The 27,089-nt window shown below is 42.4% G+C and overlaps 1 protein-coding gene across 12 annotated transcripts in view; it reads left to right on the top strand.

Annotated features, from left to right (window-relative positions):
• Window positions 1-20,639, top strand: part of tns1a (tensin 1a) — an 87,115-nt gene extending 66,476 nt beyond the window's left edge. For 5 of the 12 annotated variants that reach the window (XM_034864719.1, XM_034864716.1, XM_034864726.1 and 2 more), the window contains 18 exons: window positions 3,058-4,743; window positions 5,693-5,773; window positions 6,313-6,476; window positions 6,736-6,865; window positions 10,172-10,246; window positions 10,877-10,903; window positions 11,265-11,346; window positions 11,672-12,228; window positions 12,311-12,397; window positions 12,688-12,816; window positions 13,149-13,244; window positions 13,346-13,423; window positions 14,419-14,490; window positions 14,834-14,860; window positions 15,668-15,836; window positions 17,305-17,373; window positions 17,467-17,496; window positions 17,611-20,639. In XM_034864719.1, coding sequence (XP_034720610.1) covers window positions 3,058-4,743; window positions 5,693-5,773; window positions 6,313-6,476; window positions 6,736-6,865; window positions 10,172-10,246; window positions 10,877-10,903; window positions 11,265-11,346; window positions 11,672-12,228; window positions 12,311-12,397; window positions 12,688-12,816; window positions 13,149-13,244; window positions 13,346-13,423; window positions 14,419-14,490; window positions 14,834-14,860; window positions 15,668-15,836; window positions 17,305-17,373; window positions 17,467-17,496; window positions 17,611-17,740 — 3,689 coding nt within the window. In that variant the 3' untranslated portion in view covers window positions 17,741-20,639. The remainder of the gene's footprint in view (window positions 1-3,057; window positions 4,744-5,692; window positions 5,774-6,312; window positions 6,477-6,735; window positions 6,866-10,171; window positions 10,247-10,876; window positions 10,904-11,264; window positions 11,347-11,671; window positions 12,229-12,310; window positions 12,398-12,687; window positions 12,817-13,148; window positions 13,245-13,345; window positions 13,424-14,418; window positions 14,491-14,833; window positions 14,861-15,667; window positions 15,837-17,304; window positions 17,374-17,466; window positions 17,497-17,610) is intronic. The other 7 variants (XM_034864721.1, XM_034864720.1, XM_034864723.1 and 4 more) reach the window with 7 other exon arrangements.
• Window positions 20,640-27,089: the final 6,450 nt, after the last annotated feature.

The following is a 27,089-nucleotide window of genomic DNA, read 5'->3' as shown; positions in this document are numbered from 1 at the left end:
ATCTTTGCAACTAATTGATTAAATTAGATATATTTTAGCATTTTGGTGAATTTGCAAATCACTTTAAACTAGAAAAATAAAGAAATGTGCAAAATAATGTGTTTTTATTTGGTTGATTTGGATTTAGAAGATCAGCTAAAGTTGGTTTACCTTGCATGGCCGCTGGAACATCGAGCTAGAATTTTGGGATCACATATCACACGAAAATCCAATAAGCGTCCTGTGAGGAGCTACTGGCAGCTACAGCCGGTGTTTCGGCATGTATTATTTGAAAGTGCCGGCCCTTTTCCAAGCAGTTTTCAGGGACGGCTCAGATGGTTCTGTGTTGACAAACCATCTGGCACGTCATCTTAAAAGTTTGTGCCATTTTAGATTGACGACTCAGTGGAAACTAATTTTAGGAAACATCCCTAACAGCGGGTACACAATTGAGACACCAAATCAAAAATAAACCAAAAATGTTTCTTGGTAACACAATTATACTTATGGTGCTGCAGCAACATATTGGGACTCATACTCCAAAAACGTTACTTTGTGCATATTTTGTTTTGTCTGTTCCTTTCTTTCCTCTATGAGCTGTCATGACATGTCACATAACAGTGCTGCCCTTATTTAACCAGGTTAAATGGGTCAACCAACAGCTGGCACAAGTGTCACCCTGGCAAACGTTATTTTTCGCTTTTGCCACAGAGCACTAAAAGATCAGCTTTTATCAACTAGAGTAACGGCATTCCCTGTTCTGTTAAAGGTCAGAAAGAGAGACAGAGAGTGTGAAAGACAGACGGAGAAAAGCTGGTGGAAAACACTTTGGATTATTTACATCCAAGTTCTTAAAAAGGAATAAAATCCAGTTGTTAAGGATTTATGCCCTGCGGTGAAAGCTTATTTGGCAAAAAGATTGTAAAACCTGACCCTCAGTGAGGGGATCCCCTCTGATGACATCACCAGGCATGGGTGCTGCAGTCCTCGGCAAACATATGATGTGGGAGCTGTAGTTTATTTGAAATGATGTTTCTTTCACGGGCAGCTGGGAGGCGGTGGTACTGGCAGTGGTAGAGTCCCTCCCCGGCTGCCGGGAACAGTCACAGTTTGTCCCAGAGTGCCAGCTCACCCCTCTCGGCAGCTTCAGTGGTACGGCCCCGCCTCGCTCCAGTAAGGCACATGTTGGGTGATGAGAGGACATGAATCAGAGAGGACAGGGAGAGTAGGAGAAGGAGTTCAGAGGCAGACAGTTCAGTCACTAAGAGGGACTGAATAGGACTGTATAGACTGAAATGTTGCTTTCTGATCGCAATGTAATGGACTGAAGAAGAGAAATATATCATGATTTATTGAGTATTCTGAGGGTTGACCTACAGTACAGGTAAGGAGGATGTTCCTACTGAGTTTGTTATTTGTGATAGATGTGATGGTGATTTGAAGAATTTTGGAAAAATAAGTCAATTGATATAACATTATGAAAATCAGATATCGAGATTTGATTGTCTTATGGCAAGAAATAAAGATTAAGCTTTTTTATTTGGTCTTCAAAGTAACAAAATTTGTTGAAATATAAATTATACCTTTGTCTTAAAAGGCTTTGGACTAAAGTGCAATTCCTCACAAATTAAACCCAACTCCTTGCTATTGACTCTCATAATGTTATTTCCTGTGCTGTCATTAAAAACAACCACAGGGGCAAACTGTGTTTACAACTTCCTTGCCTGCCTTTCACCTTCTGGTTGCTACTGTGCCTGTGAGTTGTTGTTGACATGGGTTTTGAAATAGCTGTGGTCCAAGTGATTCACCATCTGTCCCCGGGGGTCGCTCAATTTGGAATATCCCACATACGAGCCAGCCACGGTCATGTATATGTCCCGTATCGCTTTGCAAATGTATACTGGATACGGGAAGCCAGTATTGGTGTATTATCTTCTTCTTGTAAGCAAGTGTTGCCAGAGAATTAGCCTGTTGCACGTGTGATTGTTGCATTTTGTGGAGGCAAATATAGGGTTTATGGTTTTGAAAAAGTGCCCTGGCCTATGATTGAAGTGCACATTGTGTGAATTAGAGTACTGTGCCTGACCTCTGTTTATGTGTTCACATGCCACCAATAAGTTTAGTTTTCTTTTTTCAACTGAGTCTTTTTAAAAGAGTTAGGTATTCTACCCATGGTTGCAATATGACTTTTCAAAAAGGACTTTCAAATAACACATGAGAAGAAATGTCAAATAGGTTTCTGATACTATAAACAGATTTTTTAATTGCTGTTGGAATTGTTAGAAAGTGTCCAAACGTTTCATACTTTTCCTTTCCCTTTTGTTTTTGAAGGACTGCATGGCACCTAGTGTTATTGTTGGGAAGTTTGTCATATGTAAAGTAACTCATCATTTCTTAATTTGGAGAACAGCCAAGCCAAAATACTTTGTTGCAGTTTTTTAGTTGAGTTAAAATATTGCCCTGCCCCATTTGCAACAAACTTAATACACCAAAAACAGATCATAAAAATATGCCCATTCCTGTAAAATTATTTAATCAATACTTGAACTGTGCAACATGTGTGCAATCCTGTCAGTCTGGCTTTGCCAGCATGATTCAGCAGCCAGAAATCAACTTGAAGACAGCTTATGCTCTCTCAGTACAGTTTTCTGACTGGCTCACATACATCCGCTATTTCAGTGTGTTGGACTGGAGCCGGCATGGTTCACGTCAGACTATGTGGGCCTGCACTGAGGCAATGTAACAGGGGCTTCAGCACTGCAAATTGGCTATTAATAGGACTGGAGTGGCTATGTTGCTGGTGGCTGAGCTACATGCTCAGGGTCATAAAAGACAGATGCATGGGGGGGGGTCGCTGTGCTTATAATGTGAATGATTCTGTACCATGCAAATTTTACTTGAAGATTGAAGCCAATAAAACTTAAATTAGTTTGTTTTTGAAGACAATGTGATTGAAGCAAGTTTCAAGCAGGTTTCGTTCTCATTGGAGTCATCTCCAGTTCTGTTTATGGTGGGAGTTGCATGAAAACGTGGAATACTTGAATCATTTGAGTATACGTCTCTACATGTCTCTTTCAGATGCTGGTCATACCCAAGGTCCACTTGATGGAAGTCTGTATGCCCGGGTCCGCAAGAAAGACTCCCTGGAGGGAGTTGTCACCATCAACGACCTCCCAGTCCATGAAAACCCCTTGACCAATGCAGAGAATTCGTTACAACACCCCAGCCATCCCCTCCAAACCACTGACCAGACCCTTCCTGTGACAGGCCACGCCTCCCTCCCTGCTGTCGACCACACCCTCTCCGTGAGCAGCGACTCAGGAAACTCTACCGCATCTGTCAAGACTGATCGTACTGATGAGCACAGCCAGTCCGTGCATGGCCCCGTGAACCACAACAACCCAACCGTGACCCACCCACCGCTCAGCCCACAGGAAAAAAGAGAGCTTGACCAGCTTCTGAGTGGCTTAGAAGCACCAACTTACCAACGACAAGACTACCTGTCCACGTCCACCAGTCCAGGAGGAGGTGTCCGGCACCTGGTTCCAGCGCAGGTGCACGTCAACGGGGGCCACACCAGGTTGGTTGGGGCCCCTTCAACAGAGGAGCGTGAAACAGATATTCTAGACGACGAGCTGCCCAACAGCCAAGAGGGTAACAGTGTGGATAGCTTGGGCACACTCTCATCCTTAGAAGGCCAGGCAACACCGGCTGACCTTTACTATCAATCACCGACCCCTAACAGCAGGCAGAACGACCGACCCTACCTTGAGAGAGTTGTTCTTGGGGAAAAATTGAGCGAGATGCCTGTGCATGGAATACCTACATCCACGACGATGCAGGAGAGGTCTGTGGACTCTGCATCACCACAGGGGGGATATAACAACTACCAGAACGGAGGAGGGATGTACCGTTCACAGTCTTTTGGGAATCCGCCAGCCAGCAGCCCTGAAACTAACCCAAAACTGATGCCCAGGGCCCCAGAGAGGAGCACCAGCAGTCGAGAGGCTGTTCAAAGAGGTCTCAATACCTGGCACCAGTATAGCCTCCCAGATGATCCGTTTGGCCCTCCTCTTCAGTCAACCCATAGCTTGCCCCACTTCCCCAATTCAGCCTCGCAGCGGGACATTGAGCAGTCCATTGAGGCACTCAACATGCTCATGCTGGACCTGGACCCAATCAACTCCCACATGTCCAAGTCCCACAGTGCGCCTCCCGGGGAGAACAGCCTCAACTCCTCCCAGGTGCCCTTCTCACAGACCCTTGCAAGACCCTCATACCAAGCAGACTCTGCCATCCATGGTTTCAACAACTCTGGATCCATCAACAACTCCTTTCATCAGCCACTGCGGTCGACTGGGAGAGTCTCAACGTTGCCAAACCAGAGCCCCGTCATGGAAACCCCGGCGTATTCTCCCCCGAGGTCCAACGCCGCCTACCAACACCAAAACACCACCCCAACACACACCCCAGAGCCCTACCTCCACACCCGCCAAGCAGCCCACCTCTACCCTACAGATCCCTCCGCTAATTTCAACCAACAGGTGCCAGTGAAGCCTGTGAACTCTTACCAAGGCAGTGTGGTTTCCCAATCCCCGGACTTGCAGGGATCGTCTCCTTATCCGGGCTACAGTGCCTCTTCCTCTCCTCTCCCTGCACTCATCCCCCAACCTAAGGATTTGTCTTCTTCATCCTTGCCCAGAGAACAAGAAGCAGAAGAGGAGACGCTAAACTTGGAGGGCCTGGTGGCTCACCGTATTGCCGGTAAGGTTTAGAGTTATTGTCTGAAATGAATATCGCCATGCAACAATAACGTAACTGTGAAAACAAATGCAGACGTGATGTTCATATCAGTTAGTAACACTAACTAAAAAACAGGTTTTAGATCAGGTTAATTTACCTTCCATCATGAAACAAATGGAAAACAGTAAAGGTAATTAAAAAATAAAACATCTAAAGCAGTGCTCTATGCTTTGAGAGTATTAAACTGTATCTGCTGTTACTGTTTTGTCAATAGGCTAACATCATGTGTATGGTCCCTAAAATTATACATAGGCAACATGAGGGCATCCAAAATGCTGACACGGCTCACTCTCTTGGACACTGTAGTGTATTTAGAGTTAATTTGGTAAAGTTTCAACTTCAGCTCAAGGCATCTTTACTCTCAAGCAGCATGTTAGCAGTGCAGCTTTCATCATGGGGTTGCCATGCCAGAGGAATTACCTGTAGTCATAAAATTAGCTCTGCAGCTGAAATAAAGCAGAGCTGGTGAGATTGGAGATGGGATGAGAGTAAGAATAGCCAAAGCTTTCAGAGGCTCCAGCTTCCATGCATTGTCTGCATCCATGGATGTTCCCAGGCGCCCCCAGTGGGAATAAGTTGTAAATTCATCCTATTGAAAACAATTTTTAAACATCATCATTGACCCCAAAGTTAAAAATCATTTCACCTTGCAGCTAAATACATGAATTTCAGTATGAACACGTTTTCATCTCAATTGACAGATATCTTTTCATTTTCTCTTCAATTTCATTAGATCCATTTCTGTTTTGATATGTCTTCTCCTTTTCTGTTTAATCCATCTCTCTGCTGTTTGGACAACACTTCCCAACATTTGCTTCCTCCACTGCACCTCTCTCACCTTCCTCCTCCACCTTTCTCCTCCACCTTCCTGCCCTCCATCCACCACCCTGACCTCCCTCCCCGGGAACAGAGTACAACGCTCGTATCCGGGGCATCAGTGAAAGCATGACATCGCAACAATCTGACCGCCATCGCTCCTTTTCCTTCTCTGGTTTGTCCATACCTCGTCTTTATTTTCTGGCTTTGTTTCAATGTATTTCCTCCACTTGTAAAATCTTTCCCTGCTTCCCAACTCATTTTTTTAAATCGTTTAAGCTGTTTTATGATCACTTTGTCATCAATTCCTGTTTTGGCTTTATTTCTCCTTTTCCACATTTTTTCCCCCTTTTTTTTCTTTACACACTTCTTTCTTTTGTCTTCTCTCTCTTACTCTCTCTGTCTCTCTCTCTGTCTGTCTATCTGTCTTGATGAAGGCTATGTCCCGGCTTTGCTTTTAACAGTGAAGATTAAACCTACACACCAGCTAAACTGAGCGCACAAAGCTGAGATTAAAAGAACATTGTTCTGAATTTTCATGTGTAGTTTGCTTTTCCACTTTTGATGGTTTATCTTCTCAAAAACGAAAAATCCTCAATCTCAGAAAACACTCAATAATCCCACGCTGTTGCAAATGCAAAATCAAAAGCCTAGTGAGTCAGTCACAGACTGTTGACAATTCTACCTAATTATTTTTTTGGGGGGGGGTTTCAGGGGTTCGCTCCAGAGGAATGACCCCAGAAGTGACGCAGGAGATGGGTCGACGTCGGACCACCAGTGAGGGACAGTACCAGAGCAGCCATGATAACATGTCGATGGTGGATTCACCAGACTTCGCCCACAATCTGGCTCTCAACCCCGGAGGAAGACCCAGAGAGGTCAGCATTTAGTTTTAAGTGTGTCAAACCAGATTGATGTGCAGGTGCAATTTCCACATAATACTCATCAAGAGACACTTTGAGTTTTGATGTCTGCATTGCAAATCACTGCATGGCAGGATGTTCTCCTTTTACAGACATTGCGTTGTGATTTGGATTCATTTTTACAATTTCACGTGACCTAAGTGTGACAGTTTGGATGTTTAAATTAATGGTCTGGTATCTGTGTGAAAATCTGCCCCCTCTTCATTTCTTCCAGGGTACTGTACACAGCTACCGGGAGGCGTTTGAGGACGATGGGGACAGTCCCATCTTCGGAGGTGGTGGTGAGAATTCCCCCCAAACCCCCAGCTTTCCTGTGTCGCCACAGACTCCGTACTTCAACATGTGTAGGTTCAACCTGCCTGCAGACTAGGGGGCACTCTCCAATCCTGTAAACACTCACTTCAATTTCCTTTTTTGTCTTTTTATTATTTGTATAAAAAAATTTAAGTAGGGAAAAGATAAACCAAAGAAAAACCAAGAAAAGCCAGGAAAGAATTGCATAATGAGATCAAAAACCACATTTGGTTTTGTTGTACAAATTTTAAAAATAGCAAGAACATGATCAAATTCAACACAAAAGCACATGATCAAACCAAAATATGAAAGTATCAAACTGCGTAACATAAACAGTCAAAAATGCAGTTTAAGTTGAACTAAAACAAGTGAACTAATACATCAATAAATACTAACTGATAGTACTGGGAGTTCAACTTTCAGTAGCAAAAAAATGGAGTCTCTCCTTATAGTCACGATCCTCCCTTACACTTTCTTTTACATCTGCAGCCACATCACTTCCTAAATAAACAGCCCATAATGAGCTGCGTTTTTTACTCCAAAAGCTACTATATCATTAGTAGCAACCGCCCCTCTGTCTGTATCGTTGTTACTCTGCGTCCCTCCCAACGCCTCTTCATCTTGACTTTAGGACACGCAGGCTTGACCTTTTGACCCCAGGCCTTGTAACTCACCAGCTGCCTGTCAGCACCCAGCCAGCTTCTTGGTAAGAAACGCAACCCGATCCAGATGTGTGCTGTTGTGTCATTTTTTGTTCTGGATCAGCAGCATCTCCGTGTCCACGCTGGCCAGGTCGCGGTGATGCTTCCTGCAGTAGTCCAAAGCTTCCTCCCACGTCTTTCTCTTCCTCCCCACGGCCACGCTGTAGCAGAAGAACGGAAATTCATAGCCCAGTATTGCATTGTGCCACATATATAGTTCTTTGTATTAAATCGTAGTCTACATTTGGTCCATTGGCGGGCTGACCCATTGCCCAGAAAAATGTGGACACCGCTCCACCTCCTGACCACGTCCATTTCTCACTGTCTGTGGAGTTCCTTCCCAGGCCTATCCAGATGTACTTATACGTGCCGTCAACAAGCCGTTGAAGACGCGCCTGCGTCATGTGTATTTCTGATTGGAGCCCGGTCTGTGTGAAACAGCCGACACGTACATCTGGGCTCCATGCCACGTCTTTCTCTTCTTGACGTTGACATACTGTACTTGCCAAATGTTACAGACAAGCTCAGCAGGAGCAGGATGCGAGTGAAGGATTGATCCATCACTGGCGAAGGGGTCCTGCAGCACACTGAGGACATAAGGGGGTTTAGAAGATCTATGTGTTGCAGTTAGTGACCCTTTATGTTTTGCATAGGGTGGACTCTCTCCTTCACTGAACTAAGCTGTGTTCAGGGGCGACATGAGAACACACAGCTGCACTACTTACTTCAGTCATGGTTACATAAAAAGATTGCAAACCAATTATTTGTGCTAAATTTGCGAAGAATTATGAGTTAGAAGGGCAGCACTTTAAGATACACAGCAGTAAGTGGTACTGCACATTTCACAGCACTCAAACTCATTTTGAGTTTGCTTCGGGCAAAACATGAAGTGTTCCACTCATGTTTTTGAATGACAAGGGGAACTGTCATTCTGTCATGTCTATCCTTGGAAAGCAAATTTAGAGAGGGCAAATGTCAAGTGAAGTGAAAGGAAATTACATAATTATACTCTTCCACTGGTTCTTCTCCTTATTCTCTTGTCTCCTATTTCATTTTCTTTATTTAAAATGTGTTCAATCAAATATTTAGAAATATTGACAATGGACTGAAGTAAAATAATATTGTGTCATAAGTGTGTAGTATTATAGCAATTATACTGCAGTAGTTTTCGTTGTTTTTTTCTTTTCTTTTCATCACTTCAGTACAATGTCGATGGCTTATTTGCTACCAGCCAATCAGCATAAGATACACATATTCCTTGTTTCCAGCAGTATATAGATGCAAACTTTTCTTATTTCTGACCACTGTTGCATGACCACTGTATGCAGCCTTGTGTTGTCGGGTATATTGGATTCTCGTAGCACCAACGTTTTTTGTTCATGATTTTGTCCGTGTTTATTTTTGACATTTCAAAATTATACATCAAATACGTTACTGATTCGATCAAACCTTTGGAGACATATCTATTAGATCTCCGGACAGCGACCACCCCGTTCAGCAGGGTTTGTTGGACAGATTGCGTTGACCCTGAGGATACTTTTGTAAACCAGCCCTGCCCCCTCTCCTGCAGTCAGTCCTGAACACACACAGCTGTTGCAGTAAGAATCTGCTCTGTGGCACAAGCCTTCATATTTACCCCTCTCACCCCTCCCCATGCCACCTTAAGTACTACTTATGTCCTGAATCCTTGTCATGCTATTGATGTGGATTCTTTTGTAAGTGGAGGATTAACTAAACGAAGAGTTCATTTCCAAAATGCTGGATGTCCATTACCTGCAATATAAAGGATCTAATCCTTTAAAAAAATAATGTATTATGATACACTGTTACTTTGGTAGCAATAACTGAGTGTGTAAAGATTCCTTATTGGCATCAATGGCATCTTCTTTTGGAAGTAACTTCTCAGTTTATTGGATGACTTTGGGTTCTTTCACCACGCATGGCAACATAAATATAACCCCACCTTCAACCTTCATCCAGTGTTGTTGACTCATCTGGCCACAACATAACCTGGACCCGGTCCTTGTTTGGGTCTCAGCATGCTCTAAATTACATTTTCATGACTATATGTGTATTGTGGATGGATGCTCATTGGCTCATTTTCAGCTACATCCTTATAATAAGTTTGGGGTCTAATAAGTTTTAAAGACACTTTAAAAGGGCCACAACTAAGAATTTGAAATAAATGACTGATGTTGGATGTATAGGTGATACCTGACATTTGCATGTGAAATAATTCATGTTATTATGAGAGTAGAAAAAAGTGTGTACTTCTAATTTTGATATTGTCTCTTTTAGCAAACACCTGTACTTTATATAAACATCTATGTCATGTGGAAACATGCAAAATGTCAGCTATGACCCTGGGAAAAAAATCCTTCTAGCTTTAATCCTTTGGTCCTATACTTTTGTAAGAGAGCCACATCTATTTAATGGGCCCTGTGACCTCAGACCTTACTATTTTTTACCATAGAATGTTCTCCATTTAGCCTTGTATTGATGCTAAAGTGAAAAATGGTGTTCTTTCATTCCTTAAATTGATTGTTTTATATCCTTGCATGCCCTAAATGTACCATTCTACTCCCACTGGCATCATAGTTGGATATGTTTTGTTGTAATATTCCTTTAAATTCTTCTTTCTTTCTCTTTCTGCAGCTCGCTCTCCTCCGGGTTTGACCAAGACTCCTCTGTCAGCACTGGGACTGAAGCCCCATCACCTGGGCGGATCAGGTCAGTTTACTCACACTATACATGATTTTTATCTCCCCCTCTTTATTTGAGTAAATGTCCTGTACATTTTCCCTCGGGTGATCCGTTATAATCCATAACATTTTAAAAGTACAATGCAGACACATACCCTCATATGTAGACTTCAACTTCTTTAAACTTCTTAACAAGCAGACATTTCTCTCGTGGAGATCCCAAAGTTTCCAAAGATGCCCAGTTTTGGTTCAGTGTACACATCATACAGCATCAGTAAAGAGATGGATGTATTTAATATTTCAAACAAAGTGGATTTATAGTAATGAACAAACTTAAATCAACTTAATAGGATCAAAACATAGAAGAGTAGATTTTCAGAAGCTTTGTGGAGGAGACAGAGCAAGATCCCTGCATCATACAACTGTAGCTCTGTAGCTGAGTGAGCAGAAATTGGCTTTGGCACTGTGATTGTAAGTGTGTGCTGCCCTCTGGTGCTTAAAACTGTTACTATTCATGGAAACGCTTCCACTAAATGCCAATAGCTTTTAACACACACCCTCAAGTTCTTGCTTTGCGCTCAAATTTGTCCTCCTTGTCTCCTCCTCTTCCACACATCTTCCTCTTCTTCTCTTGCTTCCTGTCTATTCTTGCTGTCAGACTCTGATTCTAATGATGGAGAGCAAGGTAAGGGCAGCGTCTCTGCATCCGACACCAGCACAGTCTCCGGCACAGTTTTTTAGTATTTTTTTAACAATCGAGTTTCACTGCAACCAAATGTTTTTCCTTTTCAGTTGTGCATCCTGGCATTCTCAGAATCTTTGTAGTATTAAGAATGAAATTTGAATAATTTCCTACTTCTGTCACTCCAACTTTTTGTCTGTGTCCGACACCTGCTAACTGCATCCCATTTGGTTGTGCACAACAACAACAAAGTTAAATGACACTAAGTTGAGACTGACTTTGTGTGTGTGTGTGTGTGTGTGTGTGTGTGTGTGTGTGTGTGTGTGTGTGTGTGTGTGTGTGTGTGTGTGTGTGTGATCTTCAGATAATCGCAGTTCTGTGGACTCCAGAGGACACCCGTTCAACGCTCCTCTCTCCTCCAGTAGTCCCGTCCACAGCGCTGATGGGTGAGTAGGGAAAAAAGAAAAGTCCAGTTACTAGTCTGTATCAGATCGGCATGTACTTTCATTGTACAACTGCAAAAGGGAAGCACCACTAGTCAATCTGCATATTAACAGTTTCTTATGAGCAAAATGAGCTGCCAAGCCTGGACAAAGCCAGTGTAATTTTAAATCAAAGTGTCTTATAAGTAGGGACACTCAGATATTGTATATAATCGCCTATTTCATCAATTGGTTAAATGTTAAGGTAAAATGTTAAGGTGTTCAACCCTTGATACAAAGTAAAGATGAAAAAAAAGAAAAATCTAATTTTGCTTTTTTTTGTCCGTAGAAGGAGGATTGGTTCCTCGGATGGCGCCCCACACAGCCCTGTCCCCTCCTACCCCCACAGACCCGCCTCCCCCGAGGGCTCCCAGGTCAACATCATGGGCGTCCACACCATCCCTGGCAGCCCCAACACCCTCCATCGCACAGTGGCCACCAACACACCGCCGAGCCCCGCCCTCCAGAGACGCTTGGGTCAAGCCAGCCCCTCATTGGGAAGACACCCTTCTCCAGCCGGCGTCCCCACCAGCCCTCTGATTGGCCGAAACACTAAAATAGCAGCCGCTGGTGTGCCTCCCAGCCCCCTGATGGGGCGCCGCGGGGCAGCGAGCGGCCACGGCACGCCCGATGAGCTTGGTGCTGCTTCTCGCCAGTGGAGCGCCCAACCGCTTTCTACGCCTGCCTTCCCCGTCTCCCCACAGCTGCCGGAGAAGAGGCACATGTCCAGCGGTGACGCAGAGAGGACGGACAACAAGAACCTGACGCCCATCCCGGTCAGCGGTAGCAGCACGCCAAACCTGTCTGGCACACACACGCTCCCCGACGTCTCAAAGTCCATATATGGTAAGATGCTGAAACACGTTTGCCTCGCAGAACGTTTGTGTCCCTCTGGTTCTCATTTCCCCCGTCTCCTTGGTCCAAACAGATGTTTATCCAGACATCAAGATGAATGTCAAGTTTGTCCAGGACACTTCAAAGTACTGGTACAAGCCAGACATCACCAGGGAGCAAGGTGAGCGTTAGATATTTCAATCAACCCACCGCTATGGATTTATTGATTGCAGTGAAAGAGAGTAAAAAAGCAATGACAGACGTTCTACACTTGAGTGTGTATTCCACCTTTATCTTCTCTGCCCTTCTGTCTATTCCCTTGATGTCCTCTCGTCCATAAATCAATGCCCCTCATTTTGTTTTCTCTGGTCATTTCCCTGTCTGCCTCATTCTTTTCAATCTCTTCTTCCTCCTGCTTCTTCTTCTTCTTCTTATCCTTGTATTCGCCTCCTTGGTCTCTCCTTCTTTCAGCCATCAATGTGTTGAAGGACAGGGAGCCCGGGGCGTTCATCATAAGGGACAGCCATTCCTTCCGCGGAGCTTACGGCCTGGCCATGAAGGTGGCCTGCCCCCCTCCGACCATCCAGCAGAACAAAAAAGGTAAAGAATGGCAGCATGAAAGATTTATATTGAAACATTATCAGACTTTTGAAAAAAAAAAATAGAATAGGATAGAATTGCAGCACCTGTGCAAAAAGATTGAAGCAACCCCTTTACAGTGTCAACACGTAATATAAAAAATAAAAAGTATATGCAGTGCAGAAGAAGAAGAAAAAAGAGAGGGGGGAACGTGGTGCACAGATTCTGAGAGTGACTATATACATATATAAAATAGTAAGAAGGGTTTGAATACACATTATGCAAAAATATAGTTTGGTGTATCAAAAATAGTTTGGTGTATCAATTTCTTCCATCTTAATATTTCTTTCCAGTTGGTGACATGACTAATGAGCTGGTGAGGCACTTCCTGATTGAGACGAGCCCCAAAGGCGTGCGTCTGAAGGGTTGCCCCAACGAGCCCTACTTCGGTGAGGTTATGGCTCTGTTTGTGCCTCCGGTCTTGTAGATCAGCATTTCATCTGATGATAAAGTGATCCACATTAAGAGAAAGATTCCCTTGGGTTTGCAGGTTGTCTTTCCGCTCTGGTGTACCAGCACTCGATGACTCCGCTGGCTCTGCCCTGTAAGCTGATGATCCCCACCAAAGGTCAGCTTCTCACTCCAGTTCATGGCCGAATGCTAATGACGTTAATTGCATATCATTTCAAAAAGAGAGAAAATTCCACGCACACACTTATTCCCACCTGCAATTTGGTTTATTTGGCTGGTCAACCTTTTGGACCTTTTCTCTTTTTCAAGACACGTAGAAGTTGTGTGACATGGTATGCTGATCCGCAGCTATGTTGGAGGGATGATCATGAAATACCACATCCCATCTGATAAGAACAATACATTTTAAAGTCAATGATACGTACAATACACAAGACATGACTCAGGTATGTCAGACATGATTGACACAGCCATCACACGCCTAGCACATGCAACAGCAGCTGCCACAGACCGTCCCCTGAATCCATCCGGTCACAGATACAGAGCCCTAAACTGGACTAAAGCCTATTTCAAAAAAAGCTTTTGTCCCCACCGCATCACAGTGCTGAACAAACTGTAACACTGCCACCAGTTTTGATATGTGAAATTTGATGTGTCTATGTGCATGTCCTAATGTAATGTGTTTTTTATTTAGTTTTTTGGTATATGCGTTACATGTTTTATGTGTTTTTTATGTGTATTGTTGCTATGGAACATGAAAAGAAGATGTCTGAAAGACTGAGTGTCTCTATGGGACAATGAAGACTATCCATCTAATACATAACTGCCCTTGCCTTCCCAGAAACAACGTTTTCTTTTGTTTCTCCGTATTTAAAATATGTCTAGATATTAAAACCGCACCACGTAAACACGAGCACCACCTTTTTGTCTCTGTAGATTTCAATAAACATGCTAAAACACATCAGTGGGCTCCAAAAGTCAGTCTAAATGTTAAACCGCTGCAAGGATGGAAACACATGCAACACCTTTTTCCAACTGTGGGGGGAATGTAGTTTCCACACCACCACAAACGAGATAAAGCAAACGGTGTGTGTGTTGCTTTCTACTCCTGTTAATAATCTTTTCTGTTATTCTTTATTCTGTCGCTCACAGACCCAAATGAAGAGGCGTTGGAGCTGGCCACACCGACTGATCCAGTTGTTGAACTTCTGAAGCAGGGAGCAGGTAAGATGCGTCTAACAGGTTTATAGTCCTTCAGTGTCCGTTGGCCAATTCAGCTTCATCATTACGTCAGAAAGCATCCATGAATATCCTTTTCATGGAGTAACAGGGACTTTATGAATGAGATAAAAACAGAAGGGAATAGTAATGCAGGAGCCAGAGTACTGATTAAATGCATTGCTATGTATCAACAGCTTATTATTAAGATGACTTTCCAAACCAAAGAATGAACAATACATAATCTGTGAATGAAAGATTTATTGCAAATCCAAACACATGTTTATGGTTTCTACAAACCTTTCATTAATCCGTAAGATGCTCACACATTGTAACCTTTACCTTACAGTTCAGAAGGTTCCTGAGGACGCCCATGGTAAATACTGATCTGCTCCATCATGCACTTTGACCGAATGTGAATGTGGTGAAGACTGAACTCTAGGGCTGGGCAATATATTGATGCAGTATCGATATTGTGATCTGAGACTAGATATTGTCTTCGATTTTGGATATCTTATGTCATATCCTGATATGACATAAGTAGTGTTTTCCTGGTTTTAAAGGCTACATTACAGTAAAGTGATGTACTTTTCTGAACTTACCAGCTGTTCTATTGTTTGCCTTTTCCTTATTTAGTCATTATATCCACATAACTGATGATTATTTATCTAAAATCTAAGTGTGAAGTTATTTTGTTAAAGCACCAATTGTCAACCCTGAAATATCACCACAAAATCGATATTGAGGTATTTAGTCAAAAATATCATGATACCGGATTTTCTCCCTATCGCCCAGCCCTACTGCTCTCACAGAGACAGTTAACTTAAATGAAAATGAAATGCATGCACAATATTTTGAGAATCTTGGTCAATTGTAGTGGTGGGAAAAATAAAAGATTCTTTGATGCACATACACAAATTGTTGCATTGAGAGGCATCGGTAATGGGTTTAGAATTGAATCGTTGGCCTCTGAATCAGAATCGAATCGTGAGGTGCCCAGAGATTCCCACCCCTAGTCAATTGCTCATCTTGGTACCAGCTGTCCAGTGCATGAGACACTTATCTAACGCAACAGTCATCATTGGAAGCTTTTACAAACACTTGCATCCGCTTACATTGAACTGCATGCACATCGTTTTCCCCTTTATTCGTTTAACTGCGTCTCTGTGTTGTTTACCTCTAGCGTGCAATGTTTTCTACATCAACTCGGTGGACATGGAGTCTCTCACGGGCCCTCAGGCCATCGCCAAGGCGATCGGTCAGACACTAGCGACCAACCCTCTGCCTGACGCGACCACCGTTCACTTCAAAGTGTCCACGCAAGGCATCACGCTCACCGACAGTCAGAGGAAGTGAGTCCACATGCAAAAAACTGCGCTCCTGATTTTTCCTTGATATTGTGTTGTCCCACATTTAAACTCCCATTAGAAAATAAGAATTTAGGATTATATAAAACTGGCTAAAAATATAGCCTGAAAGATTATTAAACCTAGTGCAGTTATTACCATGATGGTAAAAACACCAAATCAGAGGAAAAGATTTCTAAAAAAAAGTCTTAATTACTGAGGTAAGGTGATTTCAAGAAGACGCAGCGGCAGGCAGCCAAACTGAAGCATCGATGTGCACTTAGTCTGTCAGACTAAGTTTGGGGGGGGGAGAAGAAGACTCCTGTTCCTGAAATTTGGATTTTGAATACGTGTCGTCCTCCATGTTTCCTTCTTCAAAACTTGCCGGGACCGGGAAGTGACGATACCCATTAGCGGATTAGCGGCACCTGTGAGTTAATCATGTGACAGCAAAAACGCGAAAGGCAGAGCAGTATGTGCTGTATGTCCCTTACCAGCTAACGTATTTCAAGATGGCGTAGGAATATGGAGCGCCTACCCTAGTTCATGCAAATGGAAATGGACAATTTCAAGCCAATGGGAATACTTGGAATTGATGGTGGTGGTAAGTTAGTGAATGGACAACACAGATTTTGATAATGGACAACTAGACACGTTACACTGGACCTGGACCTTTAAACCAATCACAATCATCTTGGGCGGTGCCGGACAGAGCCACGGTGCCGCTGCAAAATAGCCTCGGGAAGGAACTTGTTTTGGTGGAACATGTGTATGTTCCAAAGTTGTTTTAGTCGTGCAACAGGAAACTCCGATTGGACAGATAGTCTAGCTAGCTGTCTGGGTTTACCCTGCAGAGATCTGAGGACCAGGGAACAATAGTCCTCAGAAATCCACCAGAGTTTAAAATTCCAACACAGAGGAAGTGGAAGGTGACGGACTTCTGGCCAAATGAAGGACATCCGGGGGCAACGGAACGATCCCGGGGGCGGAACGTCGTGGATGTAGTCTAATGTGCACTTATGTTGTCTCAACGAAACTGCCAAAACATAATCAGTCAGTAATAATCTAGTTTGATGCAGAGCAAGAATAAAACTGGATATTAGTAATAATATTAGAAGAGGTGTTATCGTGGTGTTGGGTAGAGTTGTGGACAGGATTTTTGGATTATGGATTATTCCAATCTGAGGGGCTTCAAATCTAAAGGCTTTCTCAGCTGTAGTTAAAGATACACCAGGGACAGAAAAAAAAGTTGTGTAGAATGTCTCAAGTGTTAGGTAGAGGAAAAGAGTACCATGAGCTGTTTTACATAACTAGGGTAATTGAAATGTATACATTTAGAAAACAAACCTCAACCAGTGCTGACGTCTTCGGTAGAGCAAGTTTTTCTACGTGCAGTAATTTAATGGTGACTTGTGAAAGAACATCCAAGAACAAACCCAACTTGTGTGTGTGTTCTTCATTTCTCTTGCTGCAGACTCTTCTTCAGACGACACTATCCCATCAACACGGTAACCTACTGTGACATCGATCCCCAGGACAGAAAGTAAGGAACTTCAGGACCTGCTTTCTTCTCCCAACATCAATAACTGAAAACTACTTTTTGATTGTTTCATTAAAAATAATTTTCTTCCTATAGATGGGGCAAAGAAGGCGGTGGGTCAGTGAAGTAGGTTTATAGACTTTATAGTTTATGTAACTATTATTCTTTTTCAGGTAATTGTTGTGCCAGAATAGCAGACGAATACTAACTGCAATGTCTTTTTTTCCTCAATCCAACCAGGCTTTTTGGATTTGTGGCAAGGAAACAAGGAAGCACAACAGACAATGTCAGCCACCTGTTCGCCGAGCTGGACCCGGATCAGCCCGCCTCCGCCATCGTCAGCTTCGCCTCCAAAATGATGAAGCGGTGAAACCCCTGACGTCCAAATGGCAGCGGCCATTTTGAAATCTTCCTTCGTCATTGGTGTCTTTTTTCGCCAGGACTCGATGATGTCCTTAATTCTGTTTCCTGTTGGGTTTTTTTTTCTTCTTTTTTGTTTCTCTCTTTTTCTCCCTGCCTTGCTGGTTTGTCTTGGTCTTTTTTTTTGGAAGAGTCTCTGTTTTAAAGGACTTGGCGTGGATCCAGAGCGGCGCTAGAGGATGTGTGGTGTGGAGCTGTGAACGTGACAAACGTAAAGGCAATCGAAGGGAGAACGTGTTCTAACAGGGGAACCTGTGGAGGAAAATGCTAACTAAAGACTAAAGGAACAATGCTAAGTTTAGTCGAGGAACATTTAAGGACTCGTAAGTTTCAGGGTTTTCTGTTTGTCGTTTTCTGTTGATTGATTTACCAAAGGTAGTTGCAATACAAGTGCAAGAATGATGTAGCTATTAAGCCATTATAATTTCCTCTTTTTAAAAGATGAAGTGTTGCTCCAAAAAAGAAAAAAACAAACAAGAAAAGAAATACGGTTTCTTCTTGAACTTGTCTTCAGGAAAAAAGTCGGCCTTGATGGCTTTTTAGCAAAACAGTGTCTGAAGACCTTATGCATGTTAGCTTGATCTTTAAGCTTGGTTCTTCTACCTTCCACAAAAATTATTGTGAAATTCTTAGAGTGGTCATTTCCGGGTCTGTTGTGTGTTGGAAAGGGCTCTGCAGTGAAACGTCGACTGATCTAAACTGCGCATAGCAAACCAGACTTTTAAAAAACAAAACAATAAAAAAAGCCACGCTAAGGTCACTGCACTTCGTGTCAGCGCACACTCGCATCACCTCGGCCTCCCGTGGTCCAGGCCTGATCTCTCTCTCTCTCTCTCTCTCAAACACATTTGATTCCTGGAATCAGCAAGCTCCTGACAGCATGGCAGACGGAGAGAGGAAGACTGTTCGCCTTCCACGAGATGGCGCCACTCGTTCAGGCTTGGACCGCGATGGACTTGCCCATCACCGACTGCTTGCAGTAGTGGATCTGTTCATAGACGCTGCCACTGAAACACACTGGAAATCACCAGGGACTGGCCCAATGACCTGGACCTATGCACTGTTCTTTATGCATGTTGTTGTCCCGAATTGCACCCTCCCCCATAGCTCCATTCATCATCACTGAAAACATTCTATGCTGTGTGCTAAAAATTGACTTTAAGACATTTAGACACCGAGGTTGAATGAATTGTCAAAGACTGCATGAAATAGACAACACTTTTGTACTCTTCTATGAGTCCTGAAAAGAAGTAGACAACCCATTGTTGAAGTAGTCACATGATGGTGAGATGCTATATTTTTACTTATTCGTTCTTTATTTTTGGTCCATTTGAGCCAGGGTTACCTTTCACTGTATCAAGGACAGTCCGGTCTTTGTTTTTTTCCTTCCACAAGGTCTTTAAAATTTAAATTTAGATACCTTTTAGGGCAAAAAAAAAGAAGAAGGAAAAAAAAATAACAAGGAGTTTCCACACTGTGCGCAAATGCCTGCTTGTTGAACACATGCTCAACCATTCACAATAAGCTAAGGAAAATTGATATTGATATAAATGTACATAGATATACTACTTTGAAAGGTGACATAGCGAAAAAGTATTTATTTTTGTTGCTTTGGTCCCTCATGATTACTCATATATACATATATTGTACAGTCTAGATAAAGAAGATTACCTAATGCGTTGAGAGAAAAAAAAGATCTACTTATTTTGGCTAAGGATTTCAAGGTCTGACGATTTTGAAATGTGTTTGAATATATGGTGTACATTACTTTGTACATGTATACGTTTTGTTTTTCGCCTCGTCATGTTTTTTTCGTGTCTTTTTTGCGTTGTCTCAGAACGAGGTAGGGCATGAATGGGATGGAAGCGTCTGATTTGCATGGACAGAAGCGTTATGAGTGCGTTTCGACAGCGGAAACGAGCTTGTAGAAGCAAATGCGTTGTAGCTGATCTCGAGATCTTTTAGAAAAGGGAAGCACGAAAAGGTTTGGAAGCCAACCTCAAAATGCAATATGAAAACAGCTGTATGCACCCCATAGTTACAAGTATAATTTTGCCAAAGATTCAAATAATTTCCATCTATGCTGACTGGCTGCATGTGGCTTTTTACCTTCAACTGCTACTCAGTTTCCATTTTTTTGTGTTCCACACTACACACACCTCGTTCAGCTTTAGCAGCAAATTTATGAAAGTTCAACCCGCCAGGACACACAGAAATGTGTGTAATATTGGCCATATACATAAAGTAGCGCAGGGGTCCTCGGGTTTACACAGCGAGACATTTAGCCGCAGATGACGAAAGCATGGAATTCTTTTATTACGAATTTGTTTTTACCAGTGTCTCAACGCACCAAAAATGTGTCCACCTCCATCGCCTATTCAAGTGAGAGAAAAAGGTCTGCCGTGCCCCGGTTGGAAGTGTGTAAACAAAGCACTTACATTCACAAAACCAAAAGAAAATTCCACATGGGTGTCATTGCTCAATGTCTAAGTGACGTTAGACGTGTCTCACCGGGATGCTAAAGCTCCTAAAGCTTCGGCTTCGTCGGACTGCCAAAGGTGTCTTTCCCGACCCTCTTGAAAGTCTCCGATTTATTTATTCTTATTTATTCTTTTCTTATTTTTCCTGATATGTTTTCAAAAAGATAACAAAAACACTTGTTGCATTGTCGGATCATCACATTTTTGCAGTTTTAACGGTCAGTGTCAACAACGTATGGAGGAATGTAGCCTTCGGTGGCGCTTGATTGAAAGCGAAGAGGTACAGTGCACTCAAATGCAGCTTGATGCCATTTATCATTTGAAAGGAAAAATAAAAAACAAAAAACAAATCTTCCCTACATTTAAAAAAAAAATGCAATGGCATTTTACCTGTTGGCTTTGAGTCAAGAGTTACCTTGTTTCAGTGAAAAAGAAGTGAATTCTGTGACCCCGATGTACAGATGGGACTTGTTGTATGAATGTGAACTATGAATGTACAAAAGGGTCTCAGATTTTGTTTGCGCTTATCATTTACATTATATTGTCATGGCTTACCTGTTCCTATGGAGAAAAAAACAACATTAAAGCAATACAAATCAGTTACGTGACAGCTATTTGGTTTTTGTGACTCGATAAATGGGTTTTTATAACAGTCAATTGAATCATGCATTTACTGCCGAAAGTATGCTGCATTACTTCTATGATTTCCTTCCTATCCTATCCTTTCTCAACCTCAGTTGTCCTTATTTTTGGCTTCTCAGTCAGCTGTGCAGAAATCACCTCGTTAGGTTTAATGTGTGACACCTTGGGGAAGTTCATTTATAGAGCTGCTGCCTCTCGACGTGCTCGGCTGTGCTCATGTTAACAGTCTTGTGAAAGTGCTTCACTTATGTAGAATGGGGCATACGATAAAAGACTTTTGTCACAATTACATAAGCAAAAAAATTCCAGACCTTCTTTTGCATCGAAGGAACGTGTGACTGTTGCTTTACCTGTTGCATTTTAAAGTGAATTGAAGTGAAAGAGAAGTGTTTCTCATCTGCAGCTGCTCTTGCAGGTGTTTATTGAGTAATGGAAAATGCAGGGAGCATACCATAAAAGCAATCAGTCATTAAAAATGGGATGATTTTCAGTGCACAAATGGCAAAATGTAGATAAAAAAACACAGTTATTGATGAGTTTTAGTCGGTTTTCTTTAAGCCTCTCGATGCTACAAACATGGACCTTATAAAAATAGGCTACAGATCAGTTTATCTAGTTCTCTTTTTACACTATAGAGTTTGTTCAGGGTGGAACATGCGCATGTGTGAGTCTCAGGACATGATCTATTTTGAGGTTTCTAACTTTTGTGGGCATGCCTACTAAATGTATTTTTTTATTTGCTACTTTTTATTTTGTTCTTTTTTCAGCTCTTTATTAGTTCCCCATTTTGAGTAACTTATTGATTTGAGTTTCAACAACAACCAAAAAAAATCAAATTCTCTTAAATCATACAAGCAAAACCAATTGATAACAGAGGTGTGTGTGTGCGTGTGCGTGTGTGTGTGTGTGTGTGCGTGTGTGTGAGGCCTAGCCACTTATTGAGCCTCTTGGGGAAATTCAGAGTCAACAAGGCACCTCTCCAAGCAGTAGTCCGTGTGCTCGGTGTTTGATTCCAAGTTTAAGGACCGTGGTGGGGCCCCACCACGCCTGAGACGGACCAGAGTCAGAGGCATAAGACACGGACACAAGCAATAAAGAAATATTATGCAAACTCTGTGAGGTTCTCACGGCTGTAGACGGTATTCAAACTCCCAAATATGCATGACACACTTCCCCCTTGACAAATTACACACGCGCTGTTGTTCTCTACTTCGCCGGGGCATATTATGAGCTGTCAGGGAGGTACGCTCTCACCAAGTGCATGATGGTTCTCTTGGCTCGGTTGGGGCTTAGTTTCTACTGCATATGCAGTACATTCCCACTCAAAGCATGATTTGATTCAAAACCTTTATTTGAAGGTAATCCCATTAAAACAATAGTTTTCTGCAGCTTTTCCATCAGGTTTCCATTAAAGTCAATGTGTGTGTTTTCACTGACTGCAGAACCGCTGTGTCCTAGCTCCGTCCCAGCCCCGTCCCAGCTCCGTCCCAACTCCGTCCCAGCTCAGGCCCCCCGGAGAAGACACGCAGAGCTTCTATTTTTGCCGCACGCCGGGGAGCTCCGCAACAATTCAGCAAACGACAGATTGTGCGGGACAGGAAGTTGAGCACAGAAACAAAATCAAACATCCGGTTAACATCATATTTCCCTGCACTCAACCTTGAAAACGTCCTTATGGGCGGAGACAGGCCTGAAGTCAACAGGTCAGAGGTTTAGATGTTTTGAGGTTCTGTTTATAGAAACTATATCCTGTCATATCGCGCGATCATACGTGAATTTTGCGAGATCTCAAGGGTCCTTGTGACTTAAGGTGTCCGTCATGGCCGCAGCTGATTCCACAACAAATCCAAACCTGGTGGGCAGGAGAATCGGACTGGGGGGGGGGGGGGAAGGAGGAGACTGAGTACCAGGGCCTTCGTGTGATGAGGTCCAAAAAGATGTTATATGCTACATTAAGGTCTAAATTTTGTAATTTCATTACTAAAGTTCTGATTAAGTCAAGAATAGGCGTGTTTTAAAATAGAAATAGCTATTTACAGACTGTGTGGGCACACACAAGAAGCCCAAATGTCCTTTTATTAAATTTCACAACATTTACAATCATTAAAATATGCAATCATAAAGATCATTGTATACGATTGAATTGTGGCATTAACATTTTAATTCTTTGGGGGCCACGTCCCCAATTTTAGATTGGTGAAAGAAAATTGCGATTTTCTTTGCCTTAGAAGTGATTTCAGTGTTGAAACACCTCTTTCCCACCACTTTTATGCAACATATGGCAAAAGCATGAACCAAAGCGCGCAGTTGAAATGAAAGTGTAAAGTCTGTGAGAGGCATCTCACCCAGGTCTGACCTTCCTAAACACACTCGTTCGTTTTGGAAAAACCTGACCTCTGCACATGCACATGCCACGGGACTGGGAAACAAGGGAAAATTCCTACTCCGCACTTATCAAATGGAAAAATCAACCTGCTTGTTTTGGTTTGCACTCCACCTCCTCCATGTTTTGTTTTTTTACCTCCCAATACAGACTTCTTATTTTCTTCCATTGAAACCAAATTGCATGAGAGTGATAGGTTTAATCTGCTGTAGCTGCTTACAAGAGAACAGCAACAGGTGTTTGTTGCATGTGACGACAAATACATAAAAAATACCTTTTTGCAGACCCAAAACAATCATGACGTGATGATATTGTCAGGCTGGTCATGAATCTTTTAGGAAATGATTAATAGCTCATCAGTGATCTTCTCTTTTTCAAGTGTTGGTTCTGCCAGTGGTAATCTGATTTAGCCCAGTTGTTCCCGAAAAACACTCCTCCCCCCTGTCATATCCGCAGTTTGAATGATTCCCGGAGGATTTCCTTTAGATAAAAGTGCAGGCTAATTAGGGGTGAAACCGTACACTGGCCTCGCATCCACATGCTGGTCAGAAAGAGGTCAGTGCTCAGCTCTGAAACAGGCCAGCTGTGCTCTCGCCAAAGTCGCAGAGCAGGCCCTGCTAGACTCTCGCCGTGCCCGTGCAACAGCTCACTGACTCCCTTTTAACTTCACGCTCGTGTGAAATCTCTCCGGAACAATGATCGTGCATCATGGCGCTAATCAGTGCTCATATCTGCCACACTGACGTAGGCTACATATTCAGTCATGTGAGGATTCTTATCCAATTCAGCTTTTATTGGGTCAACTTTTTTGAGACTGAGTGGAGACTGTGAGGCATCTCAGTCAAGCGTATACTCAGATTTGGAAGGAAACAAGCCGGTTTGTTCTGCAAGTATCAGAAGGATGGATGTTTCCTCTTGTCTCTGCCACAAAAATACATGCAGACGTTGTGCTAATTAGGTGGTTTTAGAGACATGTTAGAGTTTTGACATGGCATAATGTATTTTATGATTTGCAAAGTGAATTCTGAGAACAAAGTTCAACATTTTGACAGACTAGGATTAGTTTAGTTTAGCATAAGACTAAGTGCAGCTCCCTCATAAAACCACAGCTGGGAGGATTGGACTGCCTTTGCACAAAGCTAGCTGTTTCCCCCTATTTCAAGTGTTTATGCTAAGCTATGCTAACTGGCTTTAGATTTAGCGTAGACACTAGAATGGTTTTAGCACATTGTATTTCAATCAGGAGAGACATGATTGCATATGTGCAAATAAGGTTTATTGTACAGCTCAATACAATGTACAAAGTCTTTTGCGATTAGACTATAGGAATATTTTGTATATCTATATAGTTATATAGAACCATAACTCCCCCCAATGGAATCTAGGCACCGGTGGTGGCGACAAAGGAGCCCGAATACCCGACCGAGGAGGCTCCGGACCGGTCAGCTGGAGTAGATGACTGGAAGGGAAGGGGGGGGTGGAGGGTTACAGTGTTTGCCTGCAATGACAGCTGATAGCAAAGGGAGAAAGAGATTATTTAAAGCAGGGTTATGACTCTGTGATTGGCCCTTCCAATTTGTGTGCAATTCTAATTGGTTTAGCAGGAAGGTGAACGCCTCCAACAGCTGATTTGATTTAGGTAGATCATTGATTAAGAGTGAGGTCTTCCTGAAAGTATTTCCGCTGAGCTACATTTGAAAGAAAACCAGCCCATCCACACCCAGACATTCTTATTCTAATTTTAATTCTAATTAATCGATTATGCAAGCAGGACTCAGAATGGCATTTCTTGTTATGCAGTGACCATTTGTGGCTGTGGTAATTATCACAAGAGCATACTGAGATGACAAAGTAAATTAGCCCCAAATCTAAAATAAAGTATCTATCTATTTTATTTGTATAGCACACATTTCAGCAACACGGTACGTAAAAGGATTAGGGCCACTGGCGAAAATGTATTTATTAGAATTCTGAGAATAAAGTAAAAATTGTGAGATTAAAGTCAGAATTCTGGGATTAAAGTCAGAATTCTGGGATTAAAGTAAGAATTCTGAGAATAAAGTCAGAATTCTGAGATTAAAGTCAAAATTCTGGGATTATAGTCAGAATTCTGGGATTAAAGTAAGAATTCTGAGATTATAGACAGAATTCTGGGATTAAAGTGAGAATTCTGAGAATAAAGTCGGAATTCTGAGATTATAGACAGAATTCTGAGATTAAAGTCAGAATTTGGGGAATAAAATCAGAATTCTGAGATTAAAGTCAGAATTCCCTAACAGGGCAATTCAAAGTGCTTTACACAAAACATTAAAGAACAGTTAAAAACAATGAAAAATAGAAACGGATAAAATACAGGAATAAAGGTTACAGTGCTGTATAAGAAATGAAGAGTCATTTTAAGAAATATAGCATGAAAAGAAAGGTCTTCAACCTTGATGTAATAGAACTGAGAGCTGCGGCGGACCTGCAGTTTTCTGGGAGTTTGTAAATCCATTTCAGAAAATCTGAAATGGATTTTCACAAACCAACAGACCAACAGAAGTATTTTGAATCAATTCTTGAAAAAGTCTTTTCCTGTTTGTAACCTGTTGACTCCCTGACGAAGGCTTGTGTGCCAAAACGCGTCAGAGTTGTTTTTAAAGGTTTTAAGATGACTGAGCCATAACAATAAAGGCTTTTTGATTTTTCAAGTGAGAGTCCTTGGATTCTTCCTGAGTTTTGCTACATATTATTGTCCCATCCAAAGAGCACCTCCAACAAACAATCAGTCTGAGTCCTGGAAGCGCTCCACTGCAGACGTTTTTTTGAATCAATTCTTTGACTAACAGGAAGCCGGTGGAAAGACTTCAGACTTGGGCTGATGTGATCCACATTCTTGCTCTTAGGTAATTCTGAATCAGCTGCAGCTGTCAGATTTTTTTAGGGAGACCTTAAAAGACACCATTTACTCACTTACTAATTTAAGAACGTTCTGGCACATCCAGTCAATAATATTTTCAATACACTTCCTCAGTTTTTGTAATAGACTACAGTCCCCTGACGGCAAGGTTGTGTCAATTTTTGTGTCGTCCACATAACTATTGTACCTTGTTTTATTATTTTCCATAATCTGAGCCAGTGGAAGCATGTAGATGTTAAACAGAACTGCTAAAAGCAAAAGTCAAATGTCAGGTTAATCAACAGAGATTTACGGACCTTGGTCTGTGTTGCAGTGACGTCACATTACGTCCTCATTTTAGTAATGTTAGTTGTACCTAGCCTACATCCAAGATGTTCCACTATTTGGGACTGGTTCTGCCGGAAATTACACCTGATGTCACTCTGTTCAGCCGGATGTCTGTTACCTTCCACTTTCCACCTTGTGTTGTAATTTTAAACTCCGGTGGATTTCTGAGGACTACGGTTGACCTTTCCTCAGATCTCTGCAGGGTAAATCCAGACAGCTAGCTAGACTATCTGTCCAATCGGAGTTTCCTGTTGCACGACCACAACAACCTTTCCTTCCCAAGGCTATTTTGCACCTGAACAATGGCTCCGCTCTGCGCTCAGCACCACCCAAGACGTTTGTGATTGTTTTAAAGAAATACCAATAAACCAGAGCATGTTTTTCTCCTGTTCCGGATTACTGTGTGTTCTAGCACTGCAAGACTAGTTTAACGTGACTCACTGTTAAACCAATCCCTGATGTTTTACTTACCCTAACTATGTTGTTTCCTAAACTAAACTAGTTCTGTTTGACAACTTTAAAAACTGTGCCCGTCACATTAAATGCAACAACCACGTGATAACGGTCA

This window comes from Etheostoma cragini, chromosome 24 (genome assembly GCF_013103735.1).
Source record: "Etheostoma cragini isolate CJK2018 chromosome 24, CSU_Ecrag_1.0, whole genome shotgun sequence".
NCBI classification, from domain to species: Eukaryota; Metazoa; Chordata; class Actinopteri; order Perciformes; family Percidae; genus Etheostoma; species Etheostoma cragini.
Note: the sequence above shows the minus strand (reverse complement) of the source record. Positions and strands in the feature narration are given on the sequence as shown.